General features: G+C 43.7%; 1 protein-coding gene across 1 annotated transcript in view; it reads right to left on the bottom strand.

Moving 5' to 3' along the window:
* LOC146857617 (uncharacterized) overlaps positions 1-20,108 on the bottom strand; it is a 191,376-nt gene that overhangs the window by 75,048 nt on the left and 96,220 nt on the right. The window contains exon 4 of the mRNA XM_085646835.1: positions 5,247-5,434. Coding sequence (XP_085502961.1) covers positions 5,247-5,434 — 188 coding nt within the window. The remainder of the gene's footprint in view (positions 1-5,246; positions 5,435-20,108) is intronic.

Raw genomic sequence — 20,108 nt, 5'->3', positions numbered from 1 at the left:
GAATCTGACTAGCTTCAATACATCCCAGCCAGCCGGAAACCGATGGGCCTAACAGGGAGTTTATGGAACCAGCCTCCCAGTTGTTCACTTGAGTAATGGAAGAGTGACAAAAGAAACATTTTCAATACCGCTCTGAACATGTAGGAAAGGCCGTTCTAGAATACGCCACATAACACTGCTCTCATTGTTATCAGGAACTCCTTCCATATTTTACAGATGTCCAGCCAAGAAGGACATGGCAGAACAGCAAACCTCTGAGCATAAATGCAGCTTGTAAGGTCAAGTAGAGTTCAGCCTTTATGTTACGAAGCTCAGTATGCCATTTCCCAGGATGCCTAACGCATGACCCACCAACATCTTAGGCTTGTGGCGCCTGTGATCAATAGCAACTTCTCAGGGTCCTTTCTCACACCTTGCATCCCAACCCTGAAAAAAAGCTACCCTACCAGAGATCCTTTCTTAGATATGTTGTTTTATACAGTCTTGATTCAGATGCACAATATAACATTTATTTTGATACGGTAGTGTAAAAATTTGTGTGCCCAATTCACAAAAGTAATCTGAGACAAAATCCTAACTTAACGACTTTTGGTATTCACAAAAGGCATTTAGGAGTAGTAAAGCTAGGATTCCTAACTTTACTACTCCTAAACTGAGCCAAAATCCTAACTTTACGACTTTAGGTATTCACAACGGGCATTTAGGAGTGCTGGGGAGGGGGGCTGGACAGCTGTGAGGTGGTAAACACTGGAAAGAACACTGGATGCGGCGTGGATGAGGGAATGTGTGTAGGAGCGGGTGTTGTAAATATTTTAATAAGGGAAGTCTTACCTCGAACCCGGGTGCCGTGTCTTTGTTGCTCCTGCTCTCCTGCGTCTGCTTCCAGGAACAGGAAGTAGGCAGCCAGGCTCCCTCCCCTGAGCCAATCACAACGCTGCGATGTAGCAGTGGGACTGGAAATTGGCAACAGGACAAGGCATGCAGCCAGGAGCTGGAGGGGTAGGCATGTTCTCCATGCAGGCTGTAATGCAGCCTGCATTACGAACAGGGACGTGCGCATGACTGCTTTGGGCGGCCTGAGTGGGCCAACCAAACAGTCATTGCGCACCTGAGTGGGCATGCCAATCGGCCCATGCCTTGCCCCGTGCTTGGAGCAGTCCTACCCACCCTCCCACCCGCAAAGGAAACATAGCACGGATGAGCCGCCACTGGGGGTGCATCATCTACGTGTGCTAGACCTGGGCAACTTGACCCCCAGGCGTCCTGCGCTACGTGTACCACCTTCTCCTTACTTGGACATTGACACTGTGGTGCAATCCACTGCACTCTCTCCAAATCTGTGACTCAGCCAGCAGGAGCCTCAGCCAGGTAGGATTTCACAAGCATGGGTACAGCAGTCGCCGCCAAGTCTGCTGGTGAACCTCCCGATGCAGCTGATACAGCAGGGCTCCCTTAGGCGTGAAGTTGCAGCGCTCCCGCCACACAAGTTCAGAGCAGCTCACGGGCCTCACCCTCCACACCGTCTGGCCAGCCCAACATTTGACCTGTGATGCAGAGAGGCGGCACCCACCATTGGTCCAGCGAGGCATCCAGACGCAGGTCCAGCAAGGCATCCAGGCTCCAGACGCAGGTCCAGCCGAGGCATCCAGGCTCCAGACGCAGGTCCAGCTAGGCATCCAGGCTCCAGACGCAGGTCCAGCATGGCATCCAAGCTCCAGACCCAGGTCCAGCGAGGCATCCAGGCTCCAGACGCAGGTCCAGCGAGGCATCCTGGCTCTCGTCCTGGTCATCCTGGATGTTGGGTGGCTTGCACGGGTTGTTGATGTGTGCTGCACTTGGCCCAGGCGGCTCCATTCTGCATTTGTTTGGTTTTTATACCTATTTTCTATTGGATGCTGACTGATAGGCAATTTTTTCATTAGAGACAAAAAATCTCACGTTGGGCTGGCTAACGTGAGTTCTTTTGCCCATAATGGGCCTAGCAATAGTTTTAGCCCGCTAACGCCGGATTTCCTATCGCCTTTGCACTGATGTTAGCGGCAGTTTTCACTGCCGTTCCCTGAAACTATCATCTGTTAGCGGCGTGTCGCTAACACTGCGATCATTTCACGCGGTACACGACGATAAGAAAATGCACGCTAACTGAGGTTAGAGATAGTTTTCGCCGATTGTTGAGAATATCCCCCTGAGTGTTAATGAAGGGTTAAGGTGACATTAGCAGGAAGACTAGTGGGGCTATTTACAAAGAGTTGTGCAGCTCTGCACTGTTATGTGGTGTGCCAGCGGATTTTATAATGTAAATCATTGCAATGCTTTGTATCACTTTGCACCACGTGAGTGCCAGCACACTTCCTTAGTAAATAACTCCTAAGAATTTTTCAGCTGAGCTTGGTCCAGAAGCCAGTGAGATGACTTCTGGATCCAACCCAACATAGGAGGAGTGACCAAACAATATTGTTGTTAAATATTATTAGATCTGGGGGTCTCTAGTTGGCAGAGGTAGGTACCACTGTCCAAGTAGGGACCCTTGCTTCTAGTCAGGGTAAGGGGGATACACTCTTTAGATAACCGCTGCTTACCCCCTTGGTAGCTTGGCATGAGCAGACAGGCTTATCAAAGGCAATGTGTAAAGTATTTGTACCAACACTCACAACAACAAAGTGCAAACACCACAAATGGACTCCACACCAGTGTAGATAAATAAAGTACTTTTATATAAACTACACAAGACCAAAACGACAAAAATCCAACATACACAGTTCAAGAATATGGTTTCAAAAGAGTTCTTAGCTTAGTGACAAAATAATCCACATTAGCGTCGATTTTAGCCAACAGTACCTGGTAATGCGATAAAAGTTCCTAGCAGCGCTCAGGCTTCGAAAAACAAGCAACAGCGTCAGTCCTGAGACCCTGGGGAGGCGATGCGACAACCCCGCTGCACGCAGCGGGCGTGTGCGACGAATCCGATCTTTATGGGGAGAGAGGCGATACCTGTATGGATTCCAAGGCGTAGCTTCTCCGGTAGAAATTTACTCGCAAAGGCACGGTGCGACGATCTTTGATGGCTCTGCGACCATGTTCGCAGTGACGAAATGCGGCCCGCTAACGAGCGCTGCGACGATCTCACTCAGTGGCGACAGGCTCCGCGACGATACTCGCAGCGACGGGAATCTACCCGCTCCGGGGGCAATGCGCTCCGAAGACGAACGCGGCATTGATTTTGCAGCGGCAACAGGCGCTGCGACGATTTTCGCGGCAACGGAAATGTTCTCGCTAAGCCGGCGGTGCATGAAAAAGTTGCAGATCTTTTACTTCTTTTCTCTTGGTCAGCTTCCCAACAGCAGGCACAACTTCCAGAGGCCCCACAATGGGATCCAGCACTCTAGGAAGGGCAGAACTCACACAGCAGAGTTCAGGGGGAAGCTGGGGGTGAAGTCCTTTTGTTCCTGGGACTTCTTAACAGGAGGCCAGCTCTACTCAGGCCCTTGGAGATTCCTTCAAGCCAGGGGACACAGCACACAGCAAAGTCCTTCCCCGCTCCTTGGCAGCAAAGCAACTGCAGGTCAGCCTTACAGCAGGTCAGTCCTTCTTCTTCAGTCTTCCAGCTTTCTCCTTGGCAGAGGTTCCTTCTTGATTCCAGGATGATCTAATTTCTTGGGATCAGGGTCCCAATATGTATACCCCAAAATCCTTTGTCCTCTGAGGGCAGAGGGGCCTTTGCCCAGTCCAAACCAGTTCTGGAGCACTCTGTTTACATGACTCCTTTCCTTTCACAGTGCAGGGCAGAAACATCAGACGCCCCACAGAAGGTGGAGCCAGCATTGTGGAGGGAAAGCACAGCCCTGGAGCACTTTGCTGACATGATTCCTTCTCTCCTTTCACAGTGCAGGGCAGAGACATCAGACACACCACAGGGGGTGGAGCCAGCACTGTGGGGGGCAGGCACTGTCCTATTCAGGTCCCAGGTGCAACTCCTCCCTCCCATCTAGATGCAGATCTCTCTATTCAGCCCTGTGCTGACTCACCCTGTCTCGGGGAATTCCCCAGCCCCCTGGAATTCCCCAGCCCCTGTCACTTAAAACTCCAGACAAGGAATACACAACCTAGCAAAGGCAGGTTTGGATGGTTAGACAAGAAAATACCTGCTTTCTAAAAGTGGTATTTTCAAACACAGAATGTTAAAACCAACTTCACTAAAAGATGTATTTTATCATTCTGAGTTCAGGCATACTAAACCCGAATTTCTACCATGTTCCCTGAGTCAGTTTAGGATTATAAAATAAAATAATCGACCTGCCCATTCTGGCCTATGGAGAACAGGTAGCCTTGCAATAGTGAAAAACTAAAATGGCTGTAATTCACTATTAGGACATGCCACACACATCAGGGCTTGTCTTACCTTATACTTACAATGCACCCTGCCCTTGGGCCTACCATAGGGGTGACTAATATGCAGAAAAGGGAAGGTTTAGGGACTGGCAAGTGGGTGCACTTGCCCAGTCAGCATGGCGGTTAGCAACTGCACACAGGCACTGCGGTGGCAGGCCTGAGACACCATTTTAGGGCTACTCATGTGGGTGGCACAATCAGTTCTGCAGGCCCACTAGTAGCATTTGAATCACCAGCCCTGGCACACTCAGTGCACTTTACTAGGGACTTCCTGGTTACACAAATATGCCAGTCATGGATAACCAATTACAATAACAATTTACCTAGGGAGCACTTTCACTTTGACACTGTTCAGCAGTGGCAAAGTGCCCAAAGCATCTAAACCAGCAAAAACGAAATCCAGCACAGCGTCAAAAATACAGGAGGTAGAGGCAAAAAAGTCAGGGGAAACCACGCTAAAGATGCCAGGTCTAACAAATATGGTCAGCATTTTTAATGCTAGCAAGATGCTGCTTAGTAAACATTTTCTATGCAAACTGTTTGGATGCAAGTCATAGAATTTGATTCATATAAGCCTTTTGTGGTAAACATTTATCTCTAATTGCTACGATAAAATATACTCTCACAACAAAATGAGTATTTACTAGTGGGAAAAAATTATGAATTTGATGCTTGACATAAAAATTGAACACTGTACACCTAGTACTGATTGATAAATGTGAGATTTGTTTTTGATGAAAATGGACCCCAAAGAAAGTTCAAATTAACTACAAAAAATCCTTACAGAAAGATTTAGAAAGATTTTTGCAGCAATAACAAGTACATATTAGGAAATTCATTTCAAAGTTACAACTCACGTGTCTTTAACTATGTGAACCTCTTGGATAACTTCTTTTAATCTTTGTTTCAAATCATGCTTCTCTTGTTCCAAGGCTTTATTTTCTTCCATGATAACCTCTTTTTCCGTATTAATTCGATCCAACTTAACTTTGCTTTCAAAGTAATTTTTCTCTGCTTGTGTTAAAAGTTGCTGCGTGTCTGTTAACTTAAATACAGTAAGAACACGTTAGTTTGGTAGATTTCCATAACTTATTGAATCTGAATTTATCAAATAACAATTTTGTAGGGCCACAGTTGACAATAGATACACCCATAAATTATCATGTTACAAATCAGGTAACATAAGTGTGTAGAAACCAGAATGAAAGTTTCAAAACAGATTTAGAAAACAATCTTTCTTTCCCAGGAGCTACATTTTAAGGCTAAAAGGCTGCAAACTGCTGAGTTCCTCCCTGCAAAACAAAGACGAGACTGCTTATCCAAACTGTGATTCAGAAATTAGGTGTGACATTGTGCGTGACTTCATAGGCATGATCTCTAACATACATGACATCATACTGCTGATGTCCATCTTACTTCCAAGAATCCTCGCCTACAAATCATACATAAGCTTTGATACATTCATCTCTAACACAGACCAGGTACTGTTGGTGGCGACTGTTAAAGTCTAACTTTTTCATGAAAATTGAACTCAGTTAATGTTGAAGAAAATGTGCCCGACAATAAAAAATGTGTTTAACTTTGTCATAACCATAGAGAAAAACGTAGAAAATGCTTTACATTTTTTTTGATAAGTACATCATGCAGCTTTAAACCGTAGTAGAAAATCAAATGTGCAGCAGAAGTAAGGGGCATATTATCAAGGACGGCGTTAAAATTATCGCCGCTTTAGCGGCAGGAAACTGCTGCTAAAAGCGGCGATAATGGGCTTGATAATATGAACAGAGAATTCCAATAGAAGTCCATGTTCAGGTGTGAACATGGGCTTCTATTGGAATTCCCTGTGGCGTATTATCAAGCCCATTATCGCCGCTTTAGCGGCAGTTTCCTGCCGCTAAAGCGGCAATAATTTTATCGCCGTCCTTGATAATATGACCCTTCAGTAGTAGGCCTCATGCCTAATGTGCTTCCACGACAAGACCTAAAACTTTCTTTCCACTTCTGTTTAACATTTAAATGAAATGCCTTTTAGAAACTGCTCACCTAATCATCTGACTGCAAGTTTTTTATCACTTTAAAATGTGTGACTCTAAGCGAAATGTATTTCTTTGCTTGCTCACACCATATGATTTCCTCATTTCACTAAACAATGTACTTTGTTATATTTTATAATAAATAGAGTATTAGAAATGTTATGCTTACTGAAGATATTGTTTTGCATGATCTAATCAAGACTTTACTGATAGAAATGTTTTGTTGCTTTAGACTAGCTCTTTGTCCACACAATGGGATACTGACAACAGCTAACAGAATAACGCCTGCAAAAGTTCTCAGAAGAACCTTTCCTCATGTGTCTAGTGCGAGACATTTAGAAACTTTTTGATAACTACTGACTGGCGTGAATGCTTACCGTGAGTAAGAGGAGAAGAGACAACAGACCATCGGAAGACACGTTTTCATTGGACAAGAATGAGTTAACAGGCTGAATGTTGCAATAATGTTTTATGTTTTCATATACATGTGTTTCAAGTTAGAGAGATTCAATATACTCCATTGCAACCTTTTTGCGGGGAGATTTTTTCCTCATGCTGATCATTGGTACAGCCGTGGTTAATTTTCTTTTGATTTACTAACAGTTGCTACTGCAACTTGTTGGGGAACTTGGCTGAGTTTTCCGGAACCACTCTTTATGGGAAGTTCATGCTTTGACTAACTAAGAAGCTCCAGATTCTTGCTCTTTTCTAGAAGAACTCTTTATGGGTTGTTATTTAGGTTAGGACTCTTGGATTAAGATAGGGACTATTTCCTTTATGAAACACGCTGTCTATTTTATGCTGACTCTAACAAAACCTTTTTTGATATTTCTGTAATTGGACTAATATGAATAAAAAGACAAAACAATACTAATCTCTTAAGGAGAAATAAAGCTTTGAAACGATTCCAAACCTCTCATCATTGACTGAACAATAAAATACTGAAAGCTGATGATTCCATTTGAAATGCAATTTATTGCAGCTCTATTCTATCTCAGTGGCAAAGATTAATTTCACTGAAGACGGACAGACGCAAAAAATAGGAGCCCATTGTTGTAAGTGATTTGGGTTTGCAAGGGTCATCAATTGGCCCCCAAATTTTAGCCGCTGACAACACTAAAGTCAATTGCTCTTCTGGCTCTCCTAAAAACGTCAACCCCACAAAACTTATGAAGTCTTGATTTCCCATCTTCAACAAGTGCTTAGCGAAGGAGATTTTCCCCCAGGTACACACATTGGCAGTTGACAAATCTCTGCTATATTAAGTCTCGCTGAATCCATCAGACCTCAACAGTTTTCACAGCATCTATCTACTACATTTTTCAAGAAAACATCCTGAAAAGTAGGTCGGGTGCCAGCTGCAAAATGTTGGTGATGAAAAAGGCCTTTTGGTCACCTACCAAGAAGGATTCCACAGCATTGATTTAGTAGTGTTCTCTGTCTTAGATGACCGCAGGACATTAGGTGAGGATGGAGGTATCAGAGATCCATCTGCAGGCTTCAAAACTATCAATCACAACACCTTGATCAAACTGAAGTTTCTAGAATAGCCTACAATTAGATTAAATCTTACCTTGCAGCAAAGTTTCAGACAGCTGCAATCCCCCTTTTCACATCAGAGGCGTAAACCTTGACCTATGGAGTTCCACAAGGCTCTATCATGTCACTGTTCCTATGTAACCTATAAGTGCAACCTCATATCACACTCCTACAAAAGATGAATGTCTGCTTTCATTTGAATAAAAATCACAAAACTCATCTTTGGGCTCTCTCACTCATATCACAATGCATTGTTGGGGCAAGATATTAGCCCCCTCCCAGACTGCCTATCAATTTTGCATTGAGGGATCTCCACCAACTTTCTGAAAATAAATCCAACTAAAACTGAGATCCTGATAACCTCACCTTAACTAGCATAATAGACCAATACCTCATGGCAAGAAGGAATGGAAACCCTAGGAAAGGGTCATCCACCAGCAGAGTGTTCTCATACGCTCTGATTTATCATTAAATGCCATGGAGGGAAGGTAGCAAACATTTGGTATGCTCAAATGTGGATCCCTTAGGAAAATTCCACATTTCATTAACTTCACCTTCATTTGTCAGTAATTACTGCCCTGGTTCAACCCAGATTGGACTACGACAATGCCATACACCCAGTGGCCCCAGAGTAAATGCTGTAATGGCTACAGGTGGTTCAAAACACCGAGGCTCACTTGATTACTAGCATCTCTAGACATGATCAGCAAAATATCATCAATCCTCAAGGCCTTCACTGCCTACCTATTAGTTCCAGAGTTGGTTTCAAAAGTCTAATTATTGTTCATAGGGCCTTTCACAGAAACGCCTCAGGTTTTCTCACATTAAATGTAAGCCATACTTGACGTTCCCTGAACTTCGCTCTGCAAAGTAGCTTTTGGTAGTCATATCTAAGGCATGTACAGTGACTTTAGGAAATCGATCTTTTACATTGCCACTGTCAAACTATGTAACATTCTACCTTTTAGCAAGCAGGCAGGAACCAGATTTGCTCTTTTTAGGAAACACCTAAAGACTTGACCTTTTAATCAGTAAATGTGCTATCTTTTAGAATTCCCTATTTATTCTCCTTAGTCTATGTTCTGTTGAGTTTAAGTTTGTGTGGTTCTAACTACATGCACCTAAAAAGTAAATTAACATAACATTATCGTAACACATTAAGGGCCTCATTATGATGTCGTCGGAAAGCATTCCAACTGACTCCTTGTTGAAATCGTTTCCGACCGACTCAGGTTCGGGGAGTCTGACCGACCAATTACGATGTTTCCGAACACCGTTCGGTCGGACTTCCATTAACTTCAATGGAAGCCTGTGTTCCGACCGACAACACCGGCTCCCATTGAAGAAAGGGGTGGTTGCGGAAAACCTTCACCCTGTGGTGGGCACCCCATGGTGCCTGCCACACTGTGCATGGTTGCAAAGATGAGTCCCATGTGTGCCCCCACGGGCTCCAACCAGAGGCCTCCGGGTGAAGTGTGGCTTGCTACGGGCCTCCAAAGTCAGTTTCTGACAGCCGTTCCATGTCGGGCAAACCGAGTTGGAAAGGCTGTCCGAATCTGACATCTTAATACGTTGGTCGGAAAAGAGGTCCATAAAGCTGAACAATTCGGGTCTGACCGACTTGGAGGCTCCGAATGGCAGTCGAAACAGAGTCGTACAGACCGAATGGTTACCTTCCATCGTAATTGGCCGGGTGGAAATGTTTCTAAGTTGGTCGGAAAAATGGGTTCCGACTCGGGTTAGGACAATCCGAATGCCGTTCGGAGCCTTTCCGACCAACATCGTAATGAGGCCCCAAGTTGTTTCCTTTTGTGGTTAGCATGAATCAATTTGTTTCTGTGTGCGGCACATCTAGGATATTATTTGTCTTTCACATAAAGGATATCCATTAGCTTGTGACCTACTGTGTAGGCCAGATTTGTTCAAATATGCATCTAACAGTAGATAATAGAAGCATTTCATTTTGGGCAAATATTAAGGTGTTTATTTAATGTATTTCAGCAGATTCCACCTACCTTTTAAAATATATATATATTTTAATTAATTCACATTACCACATTAAGTCGCTCTGTGATATATCTTCCTTTAGCATCTACAATCACCAGCTGGGGCTGGAACGATATTCCTGTGCAAATCCAAAATATTACCCTGCGAGCAAATGCAGAATATGTTGAACCGTACACTTTTTCCACCTTCTTTTTAGGAATACCTCTCCCTCTTTTTTTTGTAATCTGCATTTCCTTAAGGAAAGCAACTTTTGCTCGCAGGATTTTTATATATGCTTGCACATTGTATCTCTTATTCAGGGAATTTAGACCTCTCACTTTCCATGTGAGCATTTTAATCTGAGTATTACTATTGTTCAGCATTATTCTCAGTAATTTCCCCAATCCCATACTCTCCGATTGTACATCCCAGAAAATAACATTAGTATCAAAAGACAGAACATTGCCTGCTCTCTACCTAGAATAACTGTGTAGAACCTGAACAAGAAACAGACAACATTAATCCCCAGCAATCCCCTTTCATGACTGGTGCTGCAGGACCCTATTCAAACCTTAGTTAAACATAACATTATTGCTCTTCCACTATGACCCCAACCCTATCAAGAAAGAGGGGGCTAACCAGACCTTAGCACAAAGAGGGAGCAGGGTGTGTGTGGGGGGTGAAAACTGGAAATAAGAAGTAATAAAAATGGAAAGAGTGCCTTTGTATCGGCCCCGCAGCCACCATCCAGTAAATCAACACTAAGTATGAAAGGAAATAAAGTTACTGCCTGGGCCTATAACTAAAATTACAGAGCTATGTTGCTCAACGTTGGCAGCTCTTCATGCTTATATAATTTCATCTGTCATGGCTAGGGTGACATTTGGCATAATCACACTGTCCCCTATTTCCTCTACACTGTCTGCTTCTGTGCCAGAGTCACTATTTCCCAAAGTGTTTTCGGCAGGGCTGCAGAACGATACCACCACCGCTACTGCTTGTTCTCTGCACCTGTATAGATGATGGTTGAGTACCTCTTGTGCGCCTCATTCTGCACCTTTTGTGTTTCATTGCTCCAGTGGGGTCCTCCATATATATTACAACTTTGTAATGGTTCAGCCAATTTGATGCTCAAGGTAAGTAGCAAAAAAGTAAGTTTAACCGTCCACCTGTTTCCATAGTCTGTCAGGGTAAAGGAGTGCGTATTGAAATCCAAAGTCACCCAACCTTTTCTTTACAGCTACATATGTAGCCCTCTTTCTCTGCACATGTGCTGTGAAGTCAGAAAATATTGATACCTTTGCATCCCCCCCCCCCCACTAAAAAGACCGTGTCTGCGTGCCTCCTATCTCTAATGTAGTAACTGGGCCATCATGGGACAGGGAGGCATGCTGGGCCTGGGAGGGCACAATGAGACTCTGTGCGCTCGCTCCAGGACATAGATCTTGGAGATGCCTTCAGTGGCATCAACTTCTTTTAGCCAATCCTCTAGGAAGAACATAACAGAGGTTCCCACGATGCTTTTAGGGATGCCAATCATTCTAATATTGTTTCATCTACCTTTTCCTGCTTGATCCTCAGCTCAGGCCTCCAGCATTTGTATGCGTTCATTGGCAGCCATGAGTTGTTTTTGTGTGACTCAGTTGTAGGAGTAAGGTCAGAGAAGATCTTCTCGACTTTTAACACTCATTCTCACATTTCTTTTTAGGGTAACCCCAGGTCAATAAACAGATTATAAGATTTCTTATCAAATAGGTCTTTCGTGCCTCTGATGGCCACCACCACAGGTTCCAGCTTGTGCTCAGTCAGGGTATTCTCCGCCGCAGTAGTCGACACAGTTCTGTGAGCACTTCTAGGTGCTTCAACTGGATGCTTCCTGGAGTCTCCTCTCTGTGTCTCTGATTTCTCCCATTTTTGCCAGCACATAAGTTCATTGACCTCATTTGTGACACACACAGGGATTAGTGTTGCTTAGCTCCTTGTGGCTGTGTAAATTGAATCCCTGCTCTGCACCTTCACAACCATCTCTATTCAGCAACGTTAAATCCATGTCACTTATGAGTGTATTGTGAAGCATCTCATCGCAGTGATGCCAGCTGAGCCTTTGTTCGTTTTATGTCTCCCAGTGCACTTCAGGAGACAGAGGGGTAACAGTCACAACAAAGTGGTGTAGCAATCAGTCTTCCTCATGCCCAGTAATTATCAGTGCATAGTTCATGGTGGATATAAATTAATGAGTAATAAAAATAACTTTTATTTCGGCTACCAAGCCATAAAAAGCTTACAGACATAAAATAACTAATGTAATCAAAATTCCATGCACTCTTCCTTTTTACACAAATTAAAAGCAAGAGAAAAAATTGGATGATATTTATTCCAATGACTGTTTATATCAATACTATATACAGCTTTGTGTTGTAATTAAATACATTTAACCTCAGGTACAAATAGCAATCTATGAAAACATCTGTATGTTTTAAAAATATTTCATAACCAATTGATTCAAACATTAAAACATAAAAAAAATTAGAACACCCCTATTCAAATTAAGAGAAACCAAATGATCCTTCTAACAGTTTTATTTCCCAAAGGTTCAATGATCAAGAATTTGCAAGGGCCTTCTTTCTTTGGGTCCAAGCATGATACAGATAATGAGATACCGCAAAAGCTATTTGTTCTCTTGGGTCACTCTTCAGTAGCCCTGCAGCTTCCCAGTACTGTGTCACTCTAATGAGTTTGCATACCGCTATCTACTATATCTTACGTGCAGTTTTATATAGGGGGAAGAAAAACAAGAAATGCTCTTCCGATTCGACAGTTTGTGGACAGCTTGGACATAATTTAGAATGAGAAGGTGCACTGGACAATTTCGAAGTGTGAACTCTCAAAGGAAGTAGACCACATCTAAATTGTACATAAGGGGTACATTCTATCCATATAGGGCTCAAAACGTGGTACACACTTATGGTTCAGAAACTGGCCAGTTATACTGCTCTCCTGGTGGACTCTCCATATTTGCTTCAAGGTTTCCTCCCAATATAAAAGCTTTAATTTCTGCGCGTCTCCCTAAGTGATCAGCTCCGGTGACAACCATAATTAGCCCATTCCTATTTTGGATGTTGTTTTTTTTATTATCTTCAACAAGGGAGTACCCAGGTCCTTGTCAAGAGCTTGCAGATCCTTTACAGAATTGCTGTATATTCTTGAGTAGACCAGAGTCTGATCCAGTACAGCAAGGGTTTGATTAGAGTGATTGAATGTATTGGGTTTAAGGCTATGTCTAACCTCAATGGTGTGATGGGTGAACTTGGGGGTAGTTTAAAAAGAGCCCTAATAAACTTGTTCTCAATTTTGGTCAGGGACTCTGTTTTAACGTAGCCCCATATCTCAGCTCCATAGATCGCTGCTGTTACCGCTGAGGCTCTATATACAGTGATGACAGGGGGCACTGCACCGCCTGAGGCAACCCTAAATATTTCCTCCCTATTGCGGAGGCTTTCAGATGTAAGGTGGCTTTGCTTTTATCTAACTGGGCTCCCCATCTTTGGTTATCTGTCAATCTGACACCCAGATAGTCAAATTGTGAGACCTTTTCAAGGGGCACCCCCTCTATTGTCACATTCTCTCTATATGTTCTATGGGGATTTATGGTCAAGAATTTAGATTTGTTTGGGTTCAGTTCTATGTCTCTTTCCTCACAAAAAGTAACAAAGGTGTTCAGTTTGGATTAGAGCCCCATTGGTGTTGTCGAGATTAGTAGGGCGTCGTCCGCGAACATCAAGATCGGGGTAGGCACTCCTGCTAATTTAGGGGCATCATGTTTACAACCGGCCAACTTTCTCACTGTGCTGTTGATGTATAAGCTAAAAAGTGTAGTGTGGGGGCAAGAACACAACCTTGTCTCACCCCGTGCTTGATATCACTCATATCCGTCAGGTCCCCTACGCTATTCCATCTCACCTTCGCATAGGTATTTTCAGGAAGGGCTTTCAATATTCTTAGTAGGTCTATGGGGATTCCATACCCTTTCATAACTTCCCATAGAGTTTCCCTAGGTACCAGGTCGAATGCCACTCTCAAGTCAATGAAAGCGACATATAGATGGTCTTGCCTCAAGGTAACATATTTCCAAGTTATCACCTTGAAGCGGAGGACTTGGTCCAAGGTACAAATATTTGTTCTGAACCCTTGCATATCTTCTAGAATGTTATTCTGTTCTATCCAATCATTGAGCCTGAACAGCACCTGCCTACAAAAAATCTTTTGTGCACTGTCCAGCAAACTTATAGGTCTTCAATTGGAGGGATTTTTTCTTTCTCCCTTTTTGTATAATGATATAATAACGGCTCCATGCCACTTGGGGGGAATTGGATCACCTTTTAAGATGCCAGTAGATACTGCATTCCGATACGGGGACCAAATGTCCAATTGATATAGGAAGAGATCGCCTGGTATGCCATCCATTGCAGGCACCTTTTCCCTCTTCATTTGTCTTAGTGCCCGATCTGTTTTGGCTAAAGTAAAATGAAAATGGGCTAATTTGGTGGCAGATTCTCTGTTCTATTCATGGGTTGTGAATCCCACATGCCCACACTTTTCTCTCACAGGACCCTTATACAAGCTAATAAAATGAGCGACCCATGTGTCAGGTTTTACTACTGGATCTAAATGATTGGCACTGCAGGGTTTGACAGCTATTAATTTCCAGAAGATTTTGTAATTCCCTATTTCTAGGGCACAAGCAATTGTCATCCACTGACCCAGTTCCCATTCCCCTCTAGCTCTGGATAATGCGATTTTATATTGGTTCCTTGCCTTGGTGATTTTCGGTCTTATGCCCTTTTTGATAGCTCTTAATAGATTGGATTTTTCGATGCGTCAGGTTTTTGTACACCGGGAGGGGGATTTTTTCTGGGAATAACCTCTCCTTTGTTCCCTCACAAAACATGGTCTTAATAGATCCATAAGTTCGCACTGAATGCCGACAAAGTTGACATTACAAATATAAGTAAAGTCAACTTGTGAGAGTTTTTGCACAAACAGGTTATATAAAAGTGCCATGTTCTTTATGTTTGTTGCAAAAGCTGCTCATTTTACATTTCTTAAGTTGTTAGTCGTAGCTATTGGAATCCGAGTTATGACTGGTCCCAATTTAACATCTCTGTATGGGACCATGGAAAAGGTTGCAATTAAAGCCTGGTGTTCACTATCAGGTATCAGGACTACCTTCATATCATACAGATCTAGCCATATATCATTGTCCACCAGTATATAATCAATTCTCGAGGTACTTAAGCCTCTTTTAAAAGTTGGACATGGAGGGCAATCAGATTTCGTATTAGGATTTACAAATTTTAAGCCATGGTCAATAATTAGATCTGTGATTGTACTCTTACTTTTGATAGCTTCTTATAATCGTATAGAGCGGTCTGAGACATTTTTATAGCTGCTATATGATTGGCCTCAAAGACATTACAACCTGCGATTGGTGGAATTCGAGTATTAGTGTCCCCCGCTACAGTGTTTATAGCTTTCCGGTTAAATTGTCCCATCAAATCATCAATTTTGTTTACTGTAGGAGATAGGATATTTGGAGGGACTGATCTAATGTATATGTTCACCAGGCTATATATTTTGGTCCTGTTGGAGTAGCAATTTTAATTTCAAGGGAAATGACTGTCTGGTCCCTTAAACCTTGTGATGGGATTTACATCAGGAGGTAGATTAAACAGTGTCCCTTCAGCTACAGAGAAATTATGTCTTTTTGATTTCATGGGGGACTCAAAGTTATAATCTCTAAGTCAATCAATATCTGATGTATTCATGAGGTGTAAGGGTTCTCTAGGGTTCGGAGGCCCAATACGTATTGATAGATTTTCATTTTTTTCACTAGATGGATCTATCATAGGGCCCGGGGGATTTAGTTTTAGTCTTATTTGGACATTATTATTTGGTCCTTGACACACTTCAAGTGAAATTAGACCTTCTGAAAGAGCCTTATCCCTGAAAACTACCCCTATATGGTTCAACTGTGAGTTTTCAACGGCAAACCATTTGACACTAAGTATATCATCCCTTATTAGTGATCTAAATCCCCTTTTGTATCTTATCCAGTGGGTCACCTTATTTACCAATGCCTCACGTGTTTCAGTAGAGACCTTCAGAATTGTGGGGACACTGATCATAAAGATATTAAAGGGTGTACCATTGCTATTAGTGGGGATAGCCTTTCTCTTTCCTTCTTTGTTGTTTATAAGAGGGGTACCATCGGGTCTAAACATCTTGGCCACCTTGATAGTTTCTATGTGCATCTGGTTGTATGAGGGGGGACACTCTTGCCTGGGTGTAACATATGCAGGCAAACATTCCTCTCCGTTGGCCACCTGTACTCTTTGATCACATGTATGCCTTGTTTTCTATGTGGATTGCGATTTACAGTGTTTATCGAGTGGCATATGGAAGACCCAGCATTGATACCTTCCCTTAGTTTAGATGACTCTTTGACTAGAGAATTAGGAGTGTCCAACCTTTCATTTAATAGTTTAGCCATCCTTCCCATGCTCTTCCTTAGGCTTATAACTTTGCCCCTTAGTTTGTTCAATTGTGCCCACAGAGTTTTTGATTTAGTTTGCCTAGGTGATGACATTCCCACTGGATGCACAGGAGAAGTTATTCTTCGGGTTCTCCAAGTTCTCTAGGGCTATATATTGGTTGGAGCACTCCAAATTGATAATTGTAACTTCCTCCTTGCTTGCAGGGTCTGCTGATTCCTGGGGAGGATGCGGCTATAGGCGATAAGTGGCTTAAACTGTTGGAGATCTCAGATGAAAGTCTTCAGGAGGTTGGTCAAATAGGATACTATACTCTTCTGAGATTTGGAGTTTTTCCTGACTAGATTTGTATTCTTCCCTTGCTGGTTTGTCCCTTTTGCCTTGGGGTTAGGGGCTAACAGACCCTCAACCGCCTCATTGAGAACATTAAATTCATTAAGGGTGCAATTTTCTGCTGCATGTCATGGGATTTTCCTCACACTTCCTGCTCGGGTTTTTATCTAGTGCCTTCCTCTTAACCGTTGCTAATTTTGGCTTGGGTAGAACCAATATCCGTAGTGATTAAATTAGTGCTTTGTTATTGTTTCCCGCTATTGCTAAAACAATGGTGCCGTACTTACAGTTAGAGCCAAGGGGGGGTGGCCCTGTCCTGCCTCTTCCTATCGACGACAGGCCTGCCCAGGCCCGGGCTATGCCTGTTCGCGTCCCGTGCAGCGGGAGAAAGTGATGTGCTTTGTAGTGCTGTTGGCCCTGGTCCTGCCCACAGCTGACAGGCGGCGCATCCTGGCATGTGGATTCCTGGGGTTTGAAGTCCCCTGAGGCAAGGCTTCTGGTGTGGCGTCCTGTGAAGCAGGAGGACGCAATGCGATTTGTTCGCTGTTGGTCCTGGTCCTGCCCCCAGCTGATAGGAAGTGCCTCCTAGGGCGTGGATTCCTGGGGCTGGAAGTCCTGTGAGGCAAGGCCTGTTGTGCGGCATCCCATGCAGTGGGAGAAAGCAATGTGCTTTGTAGCGCTGTTGGTCTTGGTCCTGCCCCAGCTGACAGGCAGCCCCTCCTGGCATGTGGATTCCTGGGGCTTGAAGTCCCCTGAGGCAAGGCTTGTGGTGTGGTGTTCCGCGCAGCGGAAGAAAGCAAAGCGCTTTGTAGCGCTGTTGGTCCTGGTCCTGCCCCCAGCTGACAGGCGGCGCCTCCTGGCGCGTGGATTCCTGGGGCTTAAAGTCCCCTGAGGCAAGGTTTGTGGTGCATGGTGGATATAAATTAATGAGTAAATGACTGGGGTGGTGGAATTCTGAGCAAGCCACACCCAACTATATTGCCACATCCTCAGTGGGGTCAGACAGCACTGCTCATAAGCACCCTCCAGGAAGCAGGAGAGAAACAAACAGCAGGTGCAGCCCCCTACCTTGAATGAAGGGAATCTCATCAACATGCCTACACTGTCTTGTACAGTCCGCTTCAAGGGCCGCCACACTCTGAAGCCTTGATCAGGCTCTTATCAGTCATGCCACTGTTGCAGGAGCATCGCTATGCGATCCACATATTTGTTCGGTGCTTGGCTGTCAAGCATCAGAGGCACAGTTAGGCAAAGTCTCCCCTGCCCCACTATAGCCAGGATCTTTGCTGTGCAACTCCTCATCTATGGCGATCACTGCACCTGCAGCAGCTCTGTTCAGCCACAGTCACCATATTAATTTACAGAGATTGATCAAACATGGGCTGACCCGTGACAAAGCTCGGCAGTTCAGCAGTTCCTGGCCCCAGCGATGCTCCAGCGGCCCTCTTTGCGATCTCAAATGTCCAGTAAGTGCGCCCAGGCAGCACTATATATGTTTAGATTTCAGGGCGGCCGGTTGAACTCATCTGAGCCACATCCTGCTACACTGCTGCCAGGCTCTTCCCCCAGCGCTAAGAGAGGTACTAGACCTGATTATGTTTTTAGCAGCTTACACAGCAACCCCACTCTCATTTTCCACTCTCATTTTCCTACTCCCTGCTGACGAGAGGCAACTACCTCGAAACACGTGTCCAGGGATGGCACACGCCACGCATACTTGCACGCACTCTTGAGCATAGGTGTATCCGCCGACGCTGACCTTCAGGGACCATTTTCATTGGGGGAACACGACTGGTAGGTGTAGCAGTGTGCGACCAATCTGATGTAACTTTATATTCAGGCTCCCTTGAGCCGGTGGAGTCGACGGACTCATGGTTACGCACCTGCGCGCTAAGAGAGGTACTAGACCTGATTATGTTTTTAGCAGCTTACACAGCAACCCCACTCTCATTTTCCTACTCCCTGCTGACGAGAGGCAACTACCTCGAAACACGTGTCCAGGGATGGCACACGCCACGCATACTTGCACGCACTCTTGAGCATAGGTGTATCCGCCGACGCTGACCTTCAGGGACCATTTTCATTGGGGGAACACGACTGGTAGGTGTAGCAGTGTGCGACCAATCTGATGTATCTTCCCCCAGCATTTGTAGATCCTTATCCATATTTGTGAGTAGGCTGAAAGAGTCTCACATGTTCCTACTTTGGGAGGTTGGTTGCCTATTTCTCGCCTGGAGTAAGATGTTCTCTATCTTTACCTCACAGGCCTGGTTGTGTGGGGATGGGGGGACAATAGGTGGACAGGGGTATTTTTATGATACAATGCTGTGAGGGGGATAATGGATTTATGCTATGGATTAATGGAGTGTTTCTGAGGTGTATTTACTGTGGTGCATAACATTGCTCTTGATTTGGCATACTGTTTTGCCAGCAATATAGCTTTGATGCTGTGTTGTTCACATGAGAATATAAGGGTTCTTTCTAACATGTGTATGACCATAATATAATGTATATACTGTGTTTTATAGATCCGCAAGAAAAGAAAAGCACATTTCAACTAATCTATGGGGATATGGTGGGCTCCTATCAAAACCCCTCCACACACAATAATGCCCTATGTCTCCTATTACCATCACTAACTGTCTCTCTTATCCCATAAGATAGGGGACCTTCAGTTTTCCAGCACTAGGCTAATAATAAAAACAATTCAGTAGTTGGTTAACTTTTGTCACAATTCAGTTCTTTTCTTGCCACGAATCAATTCGCTTTGTACAAAAATGTGGTAAAATTGTTTTGTAAAATGGCAGCAATTTTGAAAGTAAGCTCAAACTGTACTAGAATGTTTATTTAACCTTGTGTACAGTAAATGTTTAAAGCATTATTGGAGACGTCTTAAAAACCCACAATGTCCCTTCAAACTAATGAACTGTAGGGCAAGGCTAAAATCTCACCTATTCTAACTCAAACCTATATTAAGCTTGAGATCTGTCTTAGGATTTGATTTTCGCTTAAAAAAAGACTACGCTAAATGTTGTGATATATAGCAATAAAATGTTGTAATGTGCTAATAATGACCATAAGTGACTGAATGAAAAGGGTGCTTAACCACAAAAGAGCATTATTTATCACACTATCCCAAAGAATAATTATGTTATACAACACATTATATTATGTAGAAACATGACAATAGTAATTTGTAACCCAAACTCCATGTCAATCACCGAGAGCACTAATGTACTTGCTTCCTCAAAGAACAATGCAACAGTCTCTAAAGAGT

Source organism: Triturus cristatus, chromosome 3_2 (assembly GCF_964204655.1).
Source record: "Triturus cristatus chromosome 3_2, aTriCri1.1, whole genome shotgun sequence".
NCBI classification, from domain to species: domain Eukaryota; kingdom Metazoa; phylum Chordata; class Amphibia; order Caudata; family Salamandridae; genus Triturus; species Triturus cristatus.
The sequence above is the reverse complement of the archived record's forward strand: the minus strand, read 5'-3'. Positions and strand labels throughout refer to the sequence as shown.